Source organism: Blennius ocellaris (assembly GCF_963422515.1).
Source record: "Blennius ocellaris genome assembly, chromosome: 11".
Taxonomy (NCBI): domain Eukaryota; kingdom Metazoa; phylum Chordata; class Actinopteri; order Blenniiformes; family Blenniidae; genus Blennius; species Blennius ocellaris.
Window position 1 is genome coordinate 14,073,867 of NC_137660.1, and position 22,946 is coordinate 14,096,812.

At 40.5% G+C, this 22,946-nt stretch overlaps 1 protein-coding gene across 2 annotated transcripts in view; it reads right to left on the reverse strand.

Moving 5' to 3' along the window:
- The window catches only part of trim44 (tripartite motif containing 44), a 46,480-nt gene that overhangs the window by 9,683 nt on the left and 13,851 nt on the right, over positions 1-22,946 (reverse strand). For both annotated transcript variants that reach the window (XM_080504914.1, XM_080504913.1), the window contains exon 5: positions 15,422-15,444. In XM_080504914.1, coding sequence (XP_080361040.1) covers positions 15,422-15,444 — 23 coding nt within the window. The remainder of the gene's footprint in view (positions 1-15,421; positions 15,445-22,946) is intronic.

Here is a 22,946-nt window from a genome sequence, read left to right on the forward strand (position 1 = left end):
AAAGGGCATCCTGGTCCAAAGTGATTAGCGAGGTTATTCTGGTGACACTACATCAAAGTCTTTCAGTGCAAAGGAGATAAAAACCCAAGTATAGAGCTCCCCTCTGGTGTTATGTGTCAAGGTTTTGTCCTGACCCTGAGTGGGACCCAGGTTCAAATCACTACTGCAGGAAGATGAGTATCCAGTGCAAACTGGCAGTTGTGAACTCCTGTGCAGCTGAATAGAAACTGCTATTAATGGAGAAGGGATACTCATAGTTTAATGAATGTCAACCTAAGCTCAGTTTACACAAGGGCACCATCTGTTAAGAAACAGAACTAACAACTTACTGTCTAATTATCCATATGTTCCAACAAGCCTAACTCATGGGTCAAAAAATAAAGACAGGACTTGACTAATTTTCTTTGTTGACCATCTAAGTGCATGAGGGGAAAATTAAAAGGTGTAAAAAGCAGTTTGCTGAAAAAAAAAAAGAATCAGCCTAAACATATAACTGCTCAAGGGAAAGCAAGAAAACACATTCAAGGATAATCTTCCAAAACACAGCAAGGTCAGTTGAGGAGATTCAATGCAGAACTCTGTGTGGTGCATAAAAGGACAATATCATTGTGGCTGTGTCTGGCTGAGCACAGATTTGTTGTCTTCTAATCTTAAGGTTGATGGTTTAATAATCGCATCCCACCCTCAACATTTGTCAAAGTGGCTTTAGGCAAAACGCCCGAACCTCAGAATGATGTGTGTGTGCTCCTTACATGGACGTGTGAGTTGAGTCCATTAAGTTATAAATGGCATCACTGTGACAATATCAGTTATTCTAAAGCGATATGTCCACTATTTGCTGAAAGATCAATACCCCAAATTATTTATCACCACGTGTGGTCCGGGTGTTTAGTTGAAGTTGCAAAATGCTAACTCTGAAAGCCTGCCACTGGGATGTTTTTTAATCGTCAAAAGAAAAACTGCTTACTAAACAGGCAACCTCGCTGCTTCTTCCACAGTGATTAAACACCTCTGCTGCAGTTATAACTGAAAAGAAACTTTTGACTTGGGGGGGGACACTATTTAAGTGTTACTTGAAGTGCAAATGTGTGTAGCTTGCAAAGAAGGGAAACAACTTTCCCTCCCTTCCCACTTCAACTAAATAAGACTAAACTAAACAAGATTGCAGAAGATGGTGAACAAGCCAAGTTAATGCAATTAGGGCTCATGCAATTCTCACACATATGTGTAAGAACAGACAAGACTGTCATAGCACATACAGAGGAAGATCTGATCCGACCATTATAGAAGTTTGGCTATATGGACAAGTTCAATAAAAATGTGAAATAGTGTGATGTGTCAGATTGAACTGTATTCAAAAGCCATCTGATGCAGAACGTAGAACTTACGAAAAGAATCGACGCACTAAGTCTCGACGATATCCAGAATAGCATTGACACTAATGGAATGGTGGGTTCTGAACCTCTTTTTTCTTTCTTTTCTTTCTAATTTGCTGTGTGTGTTGCTCTTTTGGTGATATAACTCACCTCAGTGAACGACATCCTGGCATTGCCTGAGGAAGGATATTTTGATTTCACAACAGCAACCTGCACTTTCTTTTAGGTTCAGCAGAAAACATCAACCCTGGATGCAGCTCGCATAATCAGACAGGCCCCAAGTCTGGGGATAAGTGATACTTGCCAAGCAGAGCGAAACTTCCGTCTCCTTCATGTTTTTTAAAAACATGCAAACTTTAAATGCAGGCTATGTCTTGGGCTCAAATTGAAATTTCTCTAGTATCTAATGCTCCTTTGAAGTTTGAATCTGAAGTTTACAGCAGTGAAAAAGGGAGGGAAAAACACATTGGAGAGATAAACTTTTATCTGTCCTTCGGAAAGCACACAGCCTCAGCTTACAGGTAATGAATAGTGAGAGCCTGCACTGTCCCCGCTCTCTCTTTTACTTAAGACTTTGAGCATTTTTATACTTCCCTCCTTCCTCGTTTATGACTCTTGGCGTGGCTGTAATTTTATGTTCATAATGCCCTGTGTCATCTATCCAACAGCTAGTTTGTTTTTCCCTCCAGTTGTTCACTTCATTTGCCCATGCTCCCTGCCAAAGTCTTCCCCTCCCTGTCCCTGCATGGCCTCTGTCATCTCCATGGGCACGATCGATCCCGGGCTCCTGCAGGGAGTCCTTCCATGCCTGATTGGCAGAGTCTGCCCTGTGACCGCTGAGCTGGCTCCGTCCCAGGGGGAGACAGCCATTATGAAGACTGACTGGTCACAGCAGCGCCCACACATTTGGGAGGCTGGCAAAGCTGCCCCCTGTTGCCTTTTTCAGACAAGCTTGTCCTTGAACAGCAGAACACTGACGCCTCCTCAATCAGTGAGCTGCTCAGGTGCCCCGACGAGCTGTCCTGGAATCTGCATCGCTCTGGAGAGTTTTTGAAATTAAAAGCTTGTTTACATCACAGTTTGTGCAATGACACAGACTCCTCCTCTGTCTCCACTCTCCTTTATCGGTTATGAATGGATGTCACGAGCCCATATGGCCAGAGAAGAGGCGGAGAGAAAATGTAAGTGGGGGAAAGAAAAAAAAAAAGTATATCTGTGGGACAGAGGGAAACAGACAGAGTTGGAGAACAGACTGGCTATTAGGAAAAGCCTTCTGTCACATGAAAAGTTCCCCTGCATCCAGGCCTTGTCATCCAAGCCCTCAGTGTGAAGGACACCCAGACAGTCATCCCAGAAAACCTGGGCTCCAGACTGTCACAAGTCTCATCTCGCCTGATAAAAGTCTTATACGCCCCCATCCATCCCTCCTGCATTTCCTCCGCAGAATCTTAAACACACAGTGGAATTAAAGGCCCTTCAGGCGGGTGCAGCACAACAATCTTTTTGTGCAACAAACAAAGAGATTAACAGGGATGATCTCCAGCACCAAATCAACTGTAAAGGTGATTATCCAAATGAAAAGTCTGTCACAATGAAAATATTTTAATATTGGACTTGGATTGATGCCCAGCCACAAAAATAGACTGAAATTATTATTATTTTTTTTAATTTGCTTTTGGTACTGCAGACTTGAATATAAAATTGCAACACTGTGACATACAGTTGTGAACTTTAAAAACTCCCATGTGCAGCCCGACCAATAAACTTATATGATTAATAATGCCTGCTGTAAGACACCACTCATAAAAACCTGCCTTTTCCTGAAGGTGACATGCAACTATAGGCTACTTTATGGTTTCACATTTCATCACCAAAAAACCCTCCAAAACTGGATCTCATTGCATGGACTTTGTAAAATACAGGGCTGAAAAGTTTGGAACTTTTTTCATCTGAAATCAGAGGTCAATAAAGACAGAGTGCTTCTCCAGACAATATATTTTAATCACACAAATGGAACGCAATTGACTGTTAATGGATTATATATATATATTTTTTTTAAAGAGCTGTAAGCAAATATCGTATTTGATATGGAAAATATAGATGTGCAAATGGTACTAATCTCCGAAAAAGCTATTAATTTTTTGTTCCGTCCCTTCACAGAATGGTGCTGGATTAAGGTGATTTTGTAAAGTGCATTCTAAATCTCCCATTAGAATCCCAGGGCAGTTAAATCCCCAACATCTCCTCATCCCTCTCTCTCCAATACTATAAATCTACATGGTGACAGGGCTTGTCGGGAAGCTGCTGAATTAAACATGCCAACCTTTGCACACTCCTCTTTCCCTTGCTGTGAACACCTGATCGGCGGAGGAGCGTGGCCTGGAAGAGGTATACACACTGCGTGTGCTGGGATGTTGTTGCTCTGCGTTTCGGTGTTGGGTGAATACATGTGCGACTGTGGTTTCTGTGTTGACAGTTCATACCAAGAGCCAGAGGTTTGATAAGGCACTGATTCATTGCCCCTTGGTTCAGCCTGCCGCTATCGTCCTCCTGCATCTCCACCAGGCTGGAATCAGACCTGTAATTCCACCCCTAGGCCAACTCGATATGCATGTGCGTGTATGTGTGTGTGTGGCTAAAGGAGACATAGATCAGTGGAATGAGGAAAGCATCTGTGCATGAAGGCATCTTCCTGTCTCCTGCAGCACAGGGAGTTTTTGTCTTTTTCTGCCTCCACTAATTACCCATACCACGAGGGTGTGTAAAGCTTCCAGAGAGGCTACGTTTGTTTATAATTTGGTCAAATTCTCTGACGAAACCCAAGACGGCAGCAAAAGGAAGCTCTAATTACCCAAGTCATCTCCAGCACAATATGTCTGTCATGCCAGCCATACGCAGGCCAAATATCGTCAATTTCAAAAGCAGACAAAAGCAGCAGCAAACTGCCACCAGCTCGCAACATCACCAGTAGACCAATTAACAGCTGGCTGATTGTCAGTTTCTGGAGGTGGCATATTCTGTTGACAGCGTTGACATTTTCTGATCCCTGCAGTCCAGATGTTGAATGGGCAGACGGGATGAGCTGTTCAAAAGGACACCAGCGTGCGCAGATTGTCTAAATGAGGATGTGGCTGTCTAAAAAAATTACAAACCATGCTATTGCAAGAGCTATTTTAGTCACAGTGATGTGCATCTCCCTGGTGGAGATATCACTGGATGCAGGTTTGTGATTTTTTTTTTTGTGTGGTTTTGTTTGTTTTTTTACTGGGATCGTGTACCGACATTAATGGTGTTGACAGGTGGCCGCCTTCAATTGTCACCTGATACCACAGATAATATTGCAGTACAGGTTTAAATAAGTAAATTTTTCCTGCATAATATATGCAAATCAGGTAAAGCGTCAATCTGTGCAAATATCGAAAATGTTTATTCGGAAAACTCACAACTGTTCATCAGCCTCATTTGCAAATGGATGCAAAACAAAAGAAAAAAAACCCAAACAAACCAAAAAACAGAAAATTAAATTAGTGAACTTGAAATCAAGGGGCACCAGCCTGTTAATATAGTCAGGGTGACCATTTTAAAAATGGTATCTAGATGTTTATTTCCTAATGTGTACAGTCTCTGTTTTTACTGTTAAAAACTTCACTTTGATTTCCAGCACTAATACCAATTCAGCAATTCTGAACATTTGTTTTGTTTCTTAACCCTTGATAGGGTGAGAAACATGGGACATTGAATATTTCAATGCCAGAAAAATTACACAGTTCATACGTTTATGGATGCATGAATTAATCATGTGAAGTGAGTGAGAGCAAGAGATGAGACAACAGTATTTCACCATCCATGATGAAGTCAAGCTAACCTACTGTACACAAATATCAAATACTTAAGTTGCAAAAAAATCAAAGTTTAGCACAACAATTTAATTATGCATACTTTGATGGTCAAACTAATCATTAATTAGAAAGAAACATGAGTGTTTCCAAGTGTGGTAACTTGCTTGAAAAAGAGTTAAAGGTGTATTACTATCTTAGGTGCCTATGAGATCGCACTGATGTAAAATAAAACTAATATGAACCCTTCGATAGACAATCATTATACTGCTACTGGACCGGCTGTATCCTGCCAAAGCTTCAATTCAAGATCTTCTATCTATTGACACTCCATCACTCCACTTCTTCAGTCAGCTTCCTCTCACTTCCTTTGGTTTTGTCACTTGTCGCGTGAACACACACCAGCAGAAACAACCAGCATGACACATGCATACACACTATTTCCTATATCTGATTTCAGTTGGGGGAATGAGCTGTAATTAGCTCATTTTGATTTTTTTTTCTTTTTCTATTTCTGACACTAATTCCTCACAGCCGTTCTCTTCACAGTAGGCACAAACAGTGGAAGCTTCTATGACAGAGTGATTATTAGATGGGACAGCTCGAGATGTCTGGATGGATAATTTAATGAGCGGGGGGCAGAAAAAAAAAAGAATTAATGAGACAGGCTGGTAGAAAAGAGTGAAGCAAACAGAAACACTGTTCTGTATTCATAAATAATAGAACAGATATGAACGCATCAGCACATTTTATGATATGACATAAAGATGACATGTTCTGCTTCAATTTACTATAACAGGAACGGTAAAGGGGGGCGAGTCCTGAAGAAAAATGAGCACGGTTTCTCAGACTCCCTGACTCAATATAATGTTCAACACTGAGCTAGATAGTACAAGGTTATCAGGAAGGGTATTTGTGGAGTCAGATACAACAACGTATGGCCTGCTGGCAGCGATAAAATGCTCCTTCCAGTAAGCTTGGTGAAGTTTACCGAACTAACCTATTGTTACTGTTCCGTGCACCGGAGGCTCCAGAAATATGATTTGCCACGCTTTCTTTCATTTATCATGGCTTTGCCGTTCTTGTAGCAGACTGCTCAGTAGGCCTCCCATGAACTTCTCTCTTTTTCAGATGTCACCTGTTATCTTTATCGATGGGGTTGAAATGCCAAGACAAGACCTTAGGCTCACTTCATCACAATGCTTTAACACACTGTATTTAGTGTATTTTATTCTCAAATTCCTTTACTCCATGCCACCACACCTTTGCAGTTTGTTTAATGCAATTTTAATCTTTTGCACATTTGCATTAGTGGAGATCCTACAAGGATACATGTTCAACGTTTACTAATTTCCCTTGGATATAAGGATTAGACGGATTTGTTAAATAGAAACTACAAACCATCCCAAGGCATTAGATAGTGTTAAAGATTGCTTATTTTAATACTTGCAGCCAAAGTTCAAATAATATAAATCTTTAAAGAGTTCTGTGGTGCCTCTTGATAAATTGCTAAATATTTCATTGTTACTGGCCTTCCATAGTCGGCAGAACAAAGGTGACAGACATTTCTTCATTTCTCTAGGTGTAAGATTGCTTTGTGCTCTCATTTGTACTAGAGTATGTGTGCTTTTCATTTTCTAGGTTGAAAAAAATGCATGCATGCATCAAAAATAGTGGAGAAAAAAGGAAGGACAGGTGCGTGAAACGTCTACAGTTTACAACTGTGGATTCAGAATCCATAATTTATCAGCACTACAGGCTGGGAGCATTAACACGCATGCTCACCGCAGTAACCTGAATCTGGTGCGCTTTTGCCTTGGATGCACTATATACCGACACTTAATGCAGACTGGGATCACACGCACACTGCACTTCGCAGAGCTCTCATCTCTATCTGCACAGCAGATCAATAAAAGAAGCACTCCTAAACGCACTGTATCCTCGGCACATGCACAGCGACACTGGACCAAATAAACAACAACCGGGATCTGGTATCCATACTCTCAATTTGAGGTGCAGCTCGTAGATTTGAAGCGCGTCAACCTTATCGAGTTGCAAGCCTTGCTGCAGTCGAGTCGGATATCAAAAGACAGATTTTCTGCTTGAAAATACATTCACAGATGTCATGTCTGCTTCGCAAAAAAATACACTTTCTCCTGCCCGTCGTGTCTCTTACGTGTTTTGACAGGTAGTTCATATTCATGATTCCTGCAACTCTAAAAGACGATTCAATTAGTTAGCCATCATGTTGGTGGCTTTATGTGGAACAGTAAAATAGATGGGCAGTAAAGCAACTTCAACTCTAACTTAACATTTTTCTTTTTTTTCATGGCAAATCGGCTCATTTATATTCAAGAGAAACACACAACTGCCATTAGTCATTCACAAAAGGCAAAGCAAACAGTGGGGACACACACAAACAGACACACTTTCTTTCTCCTTTTAACTCTTCTTCACAAATCCCAGTTTGATGCGACTCACGCTGGTGCAGACGGTGTATTCATGAAACACGCACGCACATGTGGCCAAACGCTCCCACACAAATGAATGACATCTAAAAAATTGGAAGAACATTGTGCACGTGGCATGAATTATGCATGCTTTATAGTCGCTTATCATCTAAATGCATGTCTCTCTATTTGTCAGTTTGGTTCGTGTGTGCTTTGCATTTATTTGGGACCTGGGATCCACCCTCGCGGAATAGCGATGGCCTAAAGAGACAGCGAGAGAGGACGAGATGATGGAGAGGAAAGGAGGCTGATGAAGGGTGGGGCTGGTTAAAGGAGCAAAACACCAAGGAGGTTTAGGAAGATGTTTTCTGTTTAGTCGTAACATGCAGCTGGCGCCTCTTACTATCTTATGCGCATGCACACACACACACACAGTTGTGACTTTAAGATATCTGTCCCTCGTGACTTGACCAGAACCACTTCTTGCCTCACCCTCCATCTTACAATGAGGACACTTTCACACTCGGCCCGCTTCCAGAGAATTCGAAGTCACTTCATCACATTGTGCACTTGCACATGCAGGAGGGAAAGCTCCTCTGCACCAAACATATCTCAGCTGACTTGTAAGTGAACGTTCATTTACAGTGGGAATTGCCGGCGGACCATCCAGCAGAGAAAATGCAAGAAATGGACATGCACAAGAGAGCGAGGTAGAAACCCCCCCCCCCCCCCCCAAAAAAAAAAAAACCCAACAAAGCTTACAGTATTCGCTAGCCTGAGGAAGCTGAGAAAAACAAGTTACAAAAATGTGAGCAGTTGTGGAGTAATGAATGATAAGGCACCGATACATGGCCAAATTTTGCAGTTGCTTGTAGCCACACGCATGAAAAATTATGCTTTTCAATGTTCGCCGAATGTGTTTTTTTTGGACAGGATGAAGGGGATGGATTTGCCTTTTCAGTCCTGGCCAATCAATCAACTGGATTCTCTTCTTCAGTGTGCTTTTTTAAATTCCTGGTCAGTGTTTATTTGGGAAGCAGCCAACTTGGTTAAATTTACTCCACTCGCAGTGTGTCAAAGTCATTTGAATTCAGCAGTCAAAAAAGAGCCCAGTTTTATCCCGAATGGACCAGACAAGTAAAGAGACTGGATAACACTCCTTCAATGTAAACAACTCCTTGTTTTCCTTTTAATTCCTACAATTTTCCAGGTAATCCCATATGTGAGAGTGGAATCTCTGTGAGGGTGTAAGCTTGTAACCTAACATTAATCTCAATTTAACCTTAAAAGTGTTCCTCACCTCAAATTCTAAGCATTTTCCTTATAGGGATTTGTTTTTTGTCCACATTAGAAAACCAGTGCATAAAGAGATACAACAGTGATAAAAAAATGTGCATACACTAGTACACAAGCGAGCACAAACAAAGGCAGGAGAGCCTGTAGACACTGCTTTTGTAGGAGGCGATGTAAATATTTCATTACAGGAAATGCAGCCCCCTCCTTCTTCGCCTTCATCTGTGAGCTCTGTCCCGTGTCCTCTGGCCACGCTCCCCTGACACCGCCTTGCTTCGCTCAACTCATCCATTTGACCCAGTGAAGGACAAGAAGCTCAGACAGATAAGCTGCGTCCCAAAGTACCCGCTTTGCTTCCCTGTCAGCTCCCTTTTCTTGGTCCGCGTGTTCATGTGAATGTATGCCATCAATGTGGGTGGTCTATGGCAGCTTTTACTCAATACGACGGCGAGCCTTTTTCCCGTCGCTCTCTTCTGTCAGTGAGCATGCAATAATGACAGAATACAAGTCGAGGTTTGAAAAGACAGGAGAACACAATACAACTAAAAAAAAAAGCACTGCAAATGGTGAGAAGACGCCAGGGAACACACTGCCAAGGCAGTGCTTTAATTTCAGAAGAATCCAGTGTCTTCCGTTGTATTGAATGACTGACAGACATATGCTATAGACACTGTAGAGACCATCAAGTGTGAACCAAAGCCTCCTGAGTGGACAGGTCACTAAATTAACACTATTAATACTGCCATATGTCATTATGTAAAAACCCAGCACACCCATCCTAATCACACAGGACCAATTTCAATAATTTAGTTTGATTAAATGCCATCTGTATTTACTTTTGGTTTCAACAACAGTCATTCTCCCTCATCTTTTGCCCCCACCGCACTACTTGCCTCATAATTTCTGAGGCTACTTAATGTCTGAATTTAACATCATCCTCTCCCATCTTTCAAATGGACTGAGGACTTTTAAATCTTTTGCCAAGGTTTTAAAAAATGTGAGCTGCATATCTGTTCCAAAATATGGACTGAAGCAGGCATTATTGATGTATTGTTGTAAATTAATGTGGCGATACAGTGTGATGTCTCTGTATGAACTGTCAAATTGAAGAGATTAGGGGAGGAAATACAGACGTAACCTTGCTCCTTTCCGGCTCTGTGTGGCCCATGCATGCATGATAAAGTGTGCGAAGCAGGGGACAGGAGCTCCTGAGATACAGGCGAGACGTGAGTGATTGGAGCAATGAACGGAGGGACCTCGCATTGTAATTAGACATGCGGTGCTTCCCAGCAAGATTTACCTTTTCTATGAGATTACATTGTGTGATTTATATGCTCAAGAGACCTGAAATGCTCTTACCATGCAAGGCAGCCACATGTTGCACACATTTAATCTGGTTGAGATCGCATTGTATTGTATTTGCTTTTATTTGGGAATTACTGATCAAATGTTTTGACTAAAACTGAGAAAGAAAACCACGTTAAAAGTAGAAGTCACTAAGTTTTAGTGTGTTTCTATAGAAATAGTACATCAGGTTGGGTTAATGTCAAATAAGGGATCCACTTTCCGTGTATCATAGTGGTTGTTGTTATTCTACCATCCTCATTTGTTATGTATGCACTTTCTGTCTTTCCTCCCTGCACCCTTGTATCATTCTGTCGTTTTGCCTCTGGGTTGACATGTTTTTCTACGTCGAGCCCTGAGGGGCTCACAAATTCCAACTTTTTTTATTTCTTTTCCCCATCTAATTTAAATATATACTATTAAGTGCACAATAGGCTGCAGTGCCTGAGAATAACTGAAAACATATAAGCGCATTTTAAAATTTACATGCAGACACACAGTGCTATGTATTTTTGAAAACAATTTCTTTCTTTGAAGGGGTGGTAAAAGCATCAAATAATGTAGCTGTCAGGATTAATTCTTTGTAATTTAATTATTTGTTCTTGCGGCTCAGTGAGGAATCCATTCAATACAGTTCACATATAGCACAGATAATTGCCACATTCAAAGTTAGTGCCCAGAGGACACGGCAGAGACAAGACAGTGTGCTAATGGGTTCATGAAAAGCAACATACACAAATGTCAGACATTCCATATAGGAAAGCTCTTAAAGGATTAGTAGCTGTTTTTAATCAGTTTCTCGTTATATGGTGATTGAACAGCCAGCAGAAAGTAACAAATGAATGACAACTAACATAGGTTGAAGTTATTTTTTGATTTCGAGTGAAATGTATTTGGTTTAGGGCTTCACATATTCATTGTTTGGTATTCTTTATATGGTGACAATAAGATACACAAACACAAGAGGAAACAAAGAAAACAGCTCAGCGTCAGTTTAACGTAAATAATGCTGTCAAGAACCTGATTATGTTTAATTTTTAACAATTTGTGTCAACAAAACCACATGAAGAATAAATATCGTTGGTCCGTTGCCACGACGAGGACCATCAATTCACTAGTTCTTCTGTGGGTACGCAGATGGCTTGCCATCCCAATCTGCGCTCTGAAGGTTCTTGTGCAGTGCGGACAGGGAATTGAGGCAGCTTCCTTATCTCAATGCAGCTGTTCTGCTAGCTTCACAGGATTTGGACCACAAGACGCCATTTTGATCTGTCGACTGCTGGGCTCTCCCAAGATGGAGGGTCAATATTGAAAACCTTCGGTGAAGCTTTAAGGGGGTCTTTAAAGCACTTCTTTTGGCCTCCTCTGGAGCATTTGCCATGTTGGAGTTCACCATACGTCACTTTCTTTGGGCTCGAAGTGTGTATTGTGTGTATGCTGGATAGGTTGGCACGGGTGAGCCCCCCCAGTGTCTGGGATTCTGTCTTGCCGCCCGATGCCGAGGAGTTTTCTGAGGCTGGTGGTGTGGGAGTGATTCAACTTCCTGGCATGGCATTGGTATACGGTCCAGGATTTGCTGCCATAGAGCAGTGTGGTGAGGCCTATAGTCTTATAGACCTTCAGCTTGGTCTCCAGAGTGATGCCCCTTCTGCCCAAAGGAATGAGGAATGACAGTATGATGGGGGGGGGATGAACAGTTGAAGAAGATGATTGATGACTTGCGCAAAGATTTTGTTGAGAGTGAGGAAGAGTTGCGCCGCGTCAACCTCACTCTCTTTTCCGGGACCAACTGAGTCCAGTGCCAAGACGACTGGAGATGGATGCAGTGGATGGTCACTTAGTCCAATCTTGTCAACTGTAGCCTAAGCAATCCACGGTGTCATGTGCATGCTGGCCGTTGGCTCAAAAGAGCCTCATCTGCACTTTGACAGGTCTTTTTTTTTTTTTTGTCCTGCTGGGTGACATGCCACCCTCCTCACAGCATACACTGGTGGGGGAGCCGGTTTAGACGCCGGCACGTTGTACTGGGTTACATGGTGCCAGTAGCAGGATGTGAGCCCTGACCTTGCAGCTGTACACATATATTAAAGAATGCTACTTGGTGCAAATCAAGTGAACCTACCAGGGTAATTTGCACATTTACGTGCTTTTCTATTGTAAGAAATGAAGACAGACTTAATGCCACATACTTTTAAGTCATGAACCTTATCTTGAAGAAGACTGGTGTTTTAACAAAAGCTGCCAGGCCGGGTTGGTTTACATCGAAGAATAAAATATCAATAAGCTTTAATGGACAGAAAAATATGTCCCTTATGGGGACAATCTACTTTATACTCTGTACTGGCTAAAAAGAAGAATGTGGAGTTTGAGCCACATATGAATATTTTTTTTTCTGTTAATTAAGTAATAACATAAAAAATAAGATGTTTAAATCCTTCAATGAAAGACAATTAGTCTCAGAGCAAAATTCGGTAACCTATTAAAATATTACAAAATGAATAGGTAAACATAACAAATGTAAGATTCACAACTAAAATCACTTTGTGTGAATATAGTAAAGCTTAACACCAGGAGACAACATGTCATTTGGAAATAATAAAAAATTAAAACATTATAGTCATAAATGATTCCTTCCCTTTGTCTCCCCACTGATCAATAGCACTATGAGTGATGCACATTCGTTGTGATCACTGAAACCTCATACTGCAAAACGACACCTATAACTAATGAGACAGGTCAAATATCCACGCTATAAATTGAAATGCTGTTTTATTTGTTTTTCCTTTGAAATCATATTTACATACAGACTGAATGTCTGTATGTAAATGGGATTTCAAGGGAAAAACATAAATACACTTTAAATGTCAAAATATTCTAAAAGCTGCAACTCTACTGTACTACCCCTTTTGGGTTTGCTGTTGCATGCACATGAGGTGCGCGTGCACACACACACACACACACACACACACACACACACACACACACACACACACGCAGGCCATGATTTACAAAGACGGGACCAGCTAGATTAGATTGGTACGATAAATATTGTGCTGGTTTGCCAACTCAGAGTAATCAAACAGACCAATACACAAACAAACAGCTTGTACACTGTACCATAACATGGCAACATGCACACACAAGGTAAATACATATACAAACATGTAAAAACTAAAAAGGTTGGGGGTAAGGGGTGCATAAGCAGTGCACAGATTAAAGCCACAGAATGAAAGTGAAATTTGCAATGCATCACATTAGAGGAAGCAGTGGAACGTCTGGGTGGAGGCGAGGAAAGCAAGATTTATATTCAGAGGATGGCCAATCTTGGCAAGCATGGAGTACCTATGTTAAGAGGCTTGGGGAGAAACGGGAGGGGTTCGTATTGATGAGCAAGTCCGGGAAAGATGCGTGTGGGTGCAGGATTGTGGTCCTGTGGGGATGCTCCGTCTACGGCTGCGATATGGGGCTCAGACAGCGGATTAGTGTTTCTGCTCCATAATCAATTTGCTGTCTGGATCCCATTGCACATAACCCTAAACATCCACTCCTCGCTTGATCCTCTGAAATCTCTCTTTCTTCTTCTCTTTTTCCCCGCTTCCTTTACCAATTGAACCAATTACTCCTCTTACTGCCCAACCTTTTTGTTTGCTTCACCTTCAGACCTTCTCAAAGTGAAATCTATAAAAAGCCCCAACTTGAAGAAAAACTCAACTGAAGCTGCACAAAACATACTTTTCTCATGGACTTTTCCCACTAACCTTTCACCACCTGCCCTTCTCTGCAATATGTGGATCATTTTCCACTGGCCAAAGTTTTGCACATGCTGCATTTTCGGGAAATATAAGGGAGTTTGGAAGTGATTATACAAGTAGTGAGTGTAGCGATGTCGAGGTTAAACTTGACCAAGGTCAACCTATTAGCTTCAGCTCACCCTTGGGTCCATGCTTACTGCCATCTGCTCCAGAGCTGTGTCGTTAAAATACTGGCTGACAAATCAATAATATATTATATGTTGGCACCATGCACTAGCTCTGGCCATTTCATTTATACGTTTTATTTTTTGCTTATTAAAACCAATATATTTTACACTCCAGAGAGGAAATCGAGCACATTTCAAACAAGCAAAAGCACACGGCAGAATTAATAAATTCAATGGCTTGTCTCTGGAAATGTTATCTAATAAAAGGCAATTATATAGCGCACAGTTATTTTTGTATTCAACCTTCATTAAGAAGAATCTCACGGACAATAAACTATTCTTTCTCTGAGGACAGATGTGCGAGGGTTTGCTGCAGGGGTGTTACATGTTGGTCTGTGGGAAGGGAGGACTACTTTTGAGTTGAAAGTCTTTGAAGAGAGCTAAAGAGATTGGCCGAGACACCAGGTGGTGCTAGGAGCACTGCTGCTCTGTGTGAGGAGGCCACGGAGATTTTCATGTCAACAGATCAATGAGGGTGAGACTTGGGACACAGCTACTCATTTCAGATCGTCAGACCAGCATGCAGAGATAAGTGTGAAAGATGGAGCCTGGTCAAAACACACAAACACAAAATAAAGAGAAAGCAGCTACGAGATAAAGTGCTGCAATATAGATAATGTGAAGAATACAATGGTAGAATTTGTCCACCTAATTTTCTCGATTTCCCCTCAGACTCTGATTCATTCATTATAAGGTGAGACTTGACCCCTGCATGCACTTATATTATCACAGCTGCTGCACGCATACATGTATATGCATGCAGGAACACACACACGCCGAGATCCAGCCTGTCAGACACTCTTAGCAGCACTTTATTACACCTGGCAGACTGTAACCTCTTGTGATTCCAGCGAGGACACTCGGATGAGAGCGACTAATTGCCTCACTGGTGCAGTGATGTGACTCGCATGTGACCGTAAAGGTCTGGAGGCCCAGCAGGTCTAATGCACCTGTCCTGAGTGTGTGGCGTGTTTAAGGGAGGAAATGATCGGTGGGAGTGTTAACGAATGAGACGGGGAGTTAAGAAAAAAGAAAATGGCGTGTTCCTATGAAAACTGAGTGAGCAGGTACTGAAGGGTCCTCAGTCGCTGCTTAACTACCCTGCTATAAAAAGGTGGACATGAATCACACTGGCAGTCTTACCTTGGCCTGGCCTCAATGCCGCGCTGCAAGCAATGGAAAAACAGAAGGGGGGGGGGGAGAAAGGGAGAAGAGAGAATAAAATATATTTAAAATCTTTGCACAGGTGTTGCGGATAACAAAGAAAAGGTAAACAACATAATTTACATCAACCTGGTCCACAGCTGGTGCAGCTCTAAATCTGACCAATTAATTTTCTCTTTCATTCACCAGTTGTGCTCATGTATATTCATGAGCTTTTAAAGGAGCGAGCTGAAAAAAAAAAAAAGGACCAAGTGAGCAGTAAGCTTCATTCTTGTGCTGGCTTTTCTAATTACTATTGATATGGGAAAATATGAGGCTTTATTTTCTGATTTCTGGACTTCATGTATTCACTTCTAGAATCGAACACTTGAACAAATAATGCATGTAAATGCTTTATAGACACTGTACGAAATTATTTGTTTGCATTGTTTCATATATGCCATACAGTAAGGATCACTTTTAAGCCTGAATATGAACATAAAGACTTCTTTATCAATTCATCTGTGCAAGTCTAGCATTCACTCAGCACCATAAACTACTTAGATGATTATTGAATACATTATTCTGGAACTTCTGATTTAAATATTATTTGTATCTGGTAGTTTATTTGTCTGGCCTTGTGGTGGACTAGTGGTCCGTACTTCATAAAAACATTCCCGTTAAAGACTGAGCTTTGGGCATTTCTGTGTGGAGTTTGCATGCTTTCCTTATGCATCAGTGTTTGTTTTCTTCCTGAATACTCTAAAGACATGCTTGTTGGGTTAATCAGGCTTTAAACTGCCTGCGGTGGTTGTGTGCGTGTGTGTGTGTTTGTAATTAAATCTGTGTATTAGTTCTGTGATGGACTGGCTCCAACTGCCTGTGACCATTAATTGTATGGAGGGATTACAGAGCTACTGATATTGGGTACCATGTGAAATGCAAGTGTGTCGCTGAGTATTGCGATAATAATATGATTTTCAATAGATACAAACACGTAGGACAATGTTGCTGTATTTTAAAGGAGGTTTTAAAGGAACAGTTGTGACTGGGCAGGGTTTCTTCCATCACATTGTGTCTGTGGAATTTATTGACTGACCTTTTTTTGGGTAATTTTTCTTTGTGTTCTTTTTTTCTATGCTTCTGCCCTGTGGCTTTTCATTTTCATTCATCGCACAATTTTTGAGAATGAATCTCGATTAATCGCGCTGTTCAGTCATATGGAATTTGCAGGGCAAATAGTGAATAAATTAGATTTTACACAGTTCATTGCTTCTTTTGCAATATGTATATTGTGCATGTTGACTTTGTAAAGACCATATAACTCTGAGGTAGATTGTACAGTTTTAGAAGATAACCACTTCAATTGAACTTTTTTTTGTTAAATGGAGTGCAGACCGGTGCAGTGGTGTAGTAGTTAACACATTCATAGCATCTCCCGTTTGAGTCCAGGTTGGGCTGGGGGGGAAAAAACCTGGATTCAGGGTATTTTGGTGACCGTTTGTTACTACTAGGTGGGATTGTGATGGACTGTCGACCTCTGCAGGATGCCCTCTTCCTTCAAATGCCAACGCTTCCCATCGTAATTGTGTCAGTTTATCATTAGATAAAAACTGAAGTCCACTGAAGACAAGTCTGGCCTGCACACACAAGCTCAGAGTTTACAGTGAGCTCGAGGGAACGATTCATTCTCGGATACATTTTAAACATGTCAAGAGAAGAACAAAACAGAAGAAGACACTTTGCTTTCTCAGGCCTGAGGAAAGTTTTGAAAGATTAACCCATTCCCATTTGTAACATCACTTCAGAAACTGAGGACTACTATAATCCTTACTATCGTCAGGCATCTCAACAAAGCAAGAAACGAGGGCTGAAAGTAAAGTCCGGCTCATATGCAACCAAGACATTTCCTTGATTTCCCTTTATGTTGTTTATTGTCATGCAACAATTATGTCATCATACAAACCATCCTCTTGTTTTGACTTTAGCAACCCTACAGCCAGTGCAAATCTAAAAAGAAAAAAACAAAACATGTATGGAGATAAGTATTTCTCCGAGAGGCTCTCCAGAGGGTGGTTTCTTTCCAGGAGTCCCCAGTACTGTTTGGTCCAAAATTGGCTACAGCTCATTCTGTAGCCCTACAGCTTGACTGCCGGCAGTAATATGACTGCAACAGAAAGGGATTTCGACACTGTAACTAACAGTCCTTGGCAGCAGCACAGATGAAAGGAGAGCTGATGAGTGGAATCTGAGAATCACTGACTGGCCGCCTGCTTGGCTGATATATAGATCCAGATTTAATTAGCTTCAGACCTGGACAAACACATTTACAGATTTTTTGATTTAACTTGTCAAACTCCCCAACAGACTCAAAAGGTCATTTGTATCATTAAGTTACGAAACTGAAATTCACTAAATAAGCTCGTAACTAGTTGGTGTGAGAGTGCTTCTCCACATATTTAAAAACGTCTCTCCGTTTCTTACATCTCTTGATCAATTGGCATGCCATCAGTTAATATCAATTTGAGGCAGGCATCAAGATACTCACAAGAAAAAAACATCGCCAGACTGAGGACACTTTGATATAAAGTGCCGGCTATAAATAACAAAACATATGTGGACGGCAGTAGTTTCCAAACTTTTGTTTCCAGAACACTCCATCAGTTTCCATTGACAATTCCCAATAATGTTGGTATAGTACAGTATAGAATTTAATCTATGGAAGCTTTGTATTAAAGTTTGTGATATCCAGTAAGAAAAATCAACCTCGCCGTCTTCCATTAGCTTACTGTAGTAAAATGGATGGACAGCACAAGTCTGCCCCATCATCACTAGTAGCATCAGCAAAGTCATAAATAACTACAGGCAAAAGCACAGATGCACAATTTAATAGGAATATTGATAAAACAATTCATACATATATTTTACACTCATTTGTCCAATTTCACCTTGGCCAAAAATCTATGATAGTATTTTGGATTGAATCGATTAGTAATTCTTAGTTACGTGTTAAATAAGTAATTCATAACATGTAATTCTATATAGTAAAATGTATATAGTCCCAGTCATCCATCCATTTTTTATACTGCTTCACCCAGATCCCAGCTAACAATGATGGAAGGCGACATACTCCTTTAAACACAAAGAGACACCAAGTTGCAAGAGAAAACCCACACAGATGCGGTACAGTCCCAGATGAGCCTTGTTATATGTAATCTAATTGAAGGAGCTTTTAGTTCAACCGCCCATGAAGCTAAAAGAAAAAATGCGGGACTCCAATAGGGTTTTGTTCCGATTGTAACCATCACAGTTATCTTTGCAACAGTGTAGACAGACATTGTACCGGGCCTGAAAGAACCTCAATTCTACACTTCCTATATCACTCAACCGACCTTGGGCAAGTCAGTCAATATGTTCATGCAATAACTCTGGTCTTTGTAATCTAAGCTTACACACATGTAGAGATCGTTCTAAGAACAATCTCTACGTGTGTGCTTCTCATTGAGAAATGCACTCTGAAGTTGTTCCATCTTCACTTCCAAAACAACTTCACAGAACAATGATTACTATTTTCATGATGTCTAATGTATGATTTTACCTGCACAGCTCAAGTGAGATGTGCAATTCAATGATCTGTAAGGAAAATAGGCCACTGAAGAAAATATACATGTTATATGATGTTTAGTTCAAGAATACTGTTTCATAATGAGGACTTTTTTTTTGTTGACATTTACCAAATTCATTATAAACTGAGTCCTTTGTGAATTCGTATCTACTTTAAACACACCACAAACAGCAAATGCGTTGAAATTAAATGATAAAGTGTCATCGCGGTTAGAGTCTTTGAAACTGAACTGATGCCCAACACAAAAAAAAAAAAGAATGATTCACTCGAAATGTCTCACTAATGATGTATCTGTACTTGTTTTCATGGGCACTCTCAACAATCCAACCAGCATTAAGTAAGCTGCTCGGATTTTCTATATGTGACTACACTTATACATGTTGATGTTGCAGCTAAGTGGTGCAGATACGACGGCACATGTTGAAAATTATCAGCTCCACAGCACATTATGTTTTCTCCAGCCAAAAATCTTTCACTTCGGATGTATATGATTTATTAGTCGAACACGTTGATGGGTAATTTTGGAAAATCAATGTACTGATAAATAGGGGTTTATATTCTATGTAGTCCCGTACTGCATAGAGTACTCGTACTATGTGACGCCATGTTTCAGCAACGTCCACAGGTACGCAAGAGTGCAGGAGCCATATATGTGCTCTCTTGTGTACCTTACTTGAAATATTTCTAAGAAAAAAACAATGTGTGGCTGATTGATGTTTATCAACTATTAGAAAAAAACCCATTACTGCTTATCGACCTGGTTGGAAAGCTTTTATGATGTAGAACTAGTTATTGTTCTGTTAAAATTATCTTCTTGGATTCTATGTAGTCTGTTTACTGTGTGTGTGTGTGTGTGTTCACATATCTAATATAATTTTGTGCTTTTGTGGGTCTGGCTTATTTTCTTTCCCTGTGGCCTACCACTGTGTGTTTTTAATTACCGTACAGCCATCAGTGAATGTTGACGTAAACACACTGAACGCTTCGCCAAATGAGTACCTGCTGGCACTTTTATAATGGAATTGAAGTGCGTGAGTTTTGATAATAAATGCACTCGGACTGTTCAAAGTCTTTTAATATATTCTCCCCGGGGCTCCTCCTCATTGGGCAATGTTCGGAATGCTATTATCACCCTGCTGACCCTCTTTATTGTGTGTCTGTGTGTAACTACACCACTGTGTTCCTGTGCCTGCATTAAAGAAAAATTACGAGCGGATCCACTGGTAATTTGTTTGACTGACCTGAAGCGAGAGTTGTTGCCTCAGTCATGGGATTTCTACTTTGATAGGCTGGTAAGAGAATTACTTGTATGCAGGTGAGAAATATTTTACATCATAGTTGCAGCATTCCCCAGGCCTTCTGTGCTAATGGCTGCAGTACTTTAGCTTGATGTGTTTACCGAGCTGCAATCGAGGCGCTGCTTCTTAAAGGGCTGAAGGGAACAACTGCAGTTGTCAGGCAGAGCGGATTAGCTTGTGTTTTACAGTTAAAGGAACCAACAAAAAAGCAAATCGGTAAACAAAGTTAGCGTATTTGAATGTGTCATTCGAACTCGGCTAAAGTTAACAGTTTCATTTCAGCGGCCGGCAACTTTGTCTTATGTTGTTAAATCAGCTCCCATCGTTGACTCATTTATGAGTTTTAAATCCAAAACTCTACTTTAAATTATTACTTTTACAACAAAAAGACACTATTGATTACTCGGCTGCAGCATTTGGTAGGAGCGAGATGTATTGGAGAGCAGAAACAACACTTTAATCAAAATATCAACACAAATCTAATCTTTCTGTGCACTGTATATTAAATATATTCTCCTCTGTTGGCACAGAAAACCACATCCATAACGATGACCGCTTTCAATTTCAGGTTGGCATTTTAAAATGCCAACTTGATATATTTCAAGGAGGGAAAAAAGGTAATAAAGTGTAACACAACAACTAATTGAATAAAAAGTAGACCATTAAAAAAGAATACACATTTTCAACCCTGACAAAAAGGACATGAGGGATGACACGGTTCAATAGAAATGCAGTAAAGATGAGGCGAGTTCAATGTGCCAGGGTATCACCAGTATATTATATAATATATCAGCTGTGGTGCAGTGTGGGAGCTAAAACAAGTTTCCAGTACTTACAGCACTTGTAGTTGTTATATTTTAGCGACTGAAACATGAATACTTAAGATAGATGCAACTCAAAGTCATAAGTAACTCCAAGTGTTTTCCACCAGTGTGCTGGCTGCCAGGCCGGCAGCATGCCAGATCTGGGAATTTGAAAGAATATGTTTAAAGGCCAAGCTTTTAAACACATAGGTGACTGTAGCAAATATACCAAGCAGAGCCAATAAAAATGATCAAACCATCTTTCATGCTCTTTCGAGAACTTTGTCCTTGAAAGAGCTGAAGAGAAACGTATCGACAGTTAATGTTACTGCAGGTGGAAGTTAATACTGAGCACCGGGTGGACTTCTGCATGAATGATGGACACAATATATAAAGAAATGGTTTTGGAGGACAATACACAATAAATCAAAATGAGTTTAATGCACATGAAAAACACATTTAAAAAAACAAAAAACAACAACCCACTGAGCTGTCAGGCTTATAAACGTCTTTGTTAGAAATCCTGGCCTGTCTTTGACTGGTGCATTTTTGTTTTTTTCCTGCACGTTGGCCGATTTGGTGTGAATGCAACCTTCCTCCAGCAAAAACTAACACATGAACACAGGGTAACCATTGGCATTCAATTATAGCCTTAATGAGGCTGAGCCACCATGGATTAATTTCTCAGCAAGAAAAAGCAATCTGCACATCAGCTGGCACCATTACGCCAGCCTCTGGAGTTGCACAGGGCATATCTGAGGAACACTCAGCCGGCCTTCCTCTCTTCACTGCGGTGACTAAAATGTCCAGCTGGTCGATTTGTCACCTGCTATATTTTAATTTGGGGCCTATAAGCAGTAAAAGCAATGTCTTCAATGCATGACTGAGACTCACAGGAGTTGGTTGCTGCACACTTCTCAAGGACATGACTTTCTCTGAGCCACACAGATTGTAATTAAATCTGTGTATTAGCTCAGTTTGCATGTTTTCTCCAGGTACTGTGATTTTAATATCGCCCTCCAAAAATCATGCATTGGTGGTTAACCCTTTATTTCTAATTCTTCTTTCAACATTTTTGTGCAAATTGATGATTTGCTGAAGAATACCTAATTATATAGCCCAGCAGCACAATGACAACGTGGCTGTTGTAATAATTTGCTTCCTGCTTCATTGAAGCATATCTTCCTCTCAATGAGAGCACCTGATTGAAATTATAAGGGGGATTATCATGATTAAAACTGAGCTATGAGCTATAGAAGTGGTGACTGTATGACTATTTTTTAAATAGAATGGCCCAATAGTAAATCATATTTAGGGTACTTTATGAATTATAAGGTCTAACTCAATGTTGTGAGTGAATTCTGTAATTTCAAGGGGTTCTTTTTTCTAGAGAAAATTGTAAAACACTAATTTTAGTCTGCTATGAATGAATTTGTGCCTTTAAACAATCAATCAATTGCAATGCAATTGAAATAATAGTGGTGATGATGATGATGGTGAAGAAGAAAAATGAATTAAAATAAGCAAGTGTGATTGTGTCTCATGTTGTTGTTATCATGTAGTATTGCTCAAGGGTAAATGCTACACTTAAGGACCAGGACCAGATAAAATAAGATTTTTCCTCTTTAATAAAAAAAAATGGATCATTTGGATATTGTAAAAAAACAAAATAAGACAAAAGTAAAATATCACCTTGAACCTAATTACTGTATGTTAATATGCAAAAAGTAAAAACAACAGTAAACTCAGATGCTGCGGCCGTAACTGCCAATACTACAGCCAGAGGACACTCATACTGA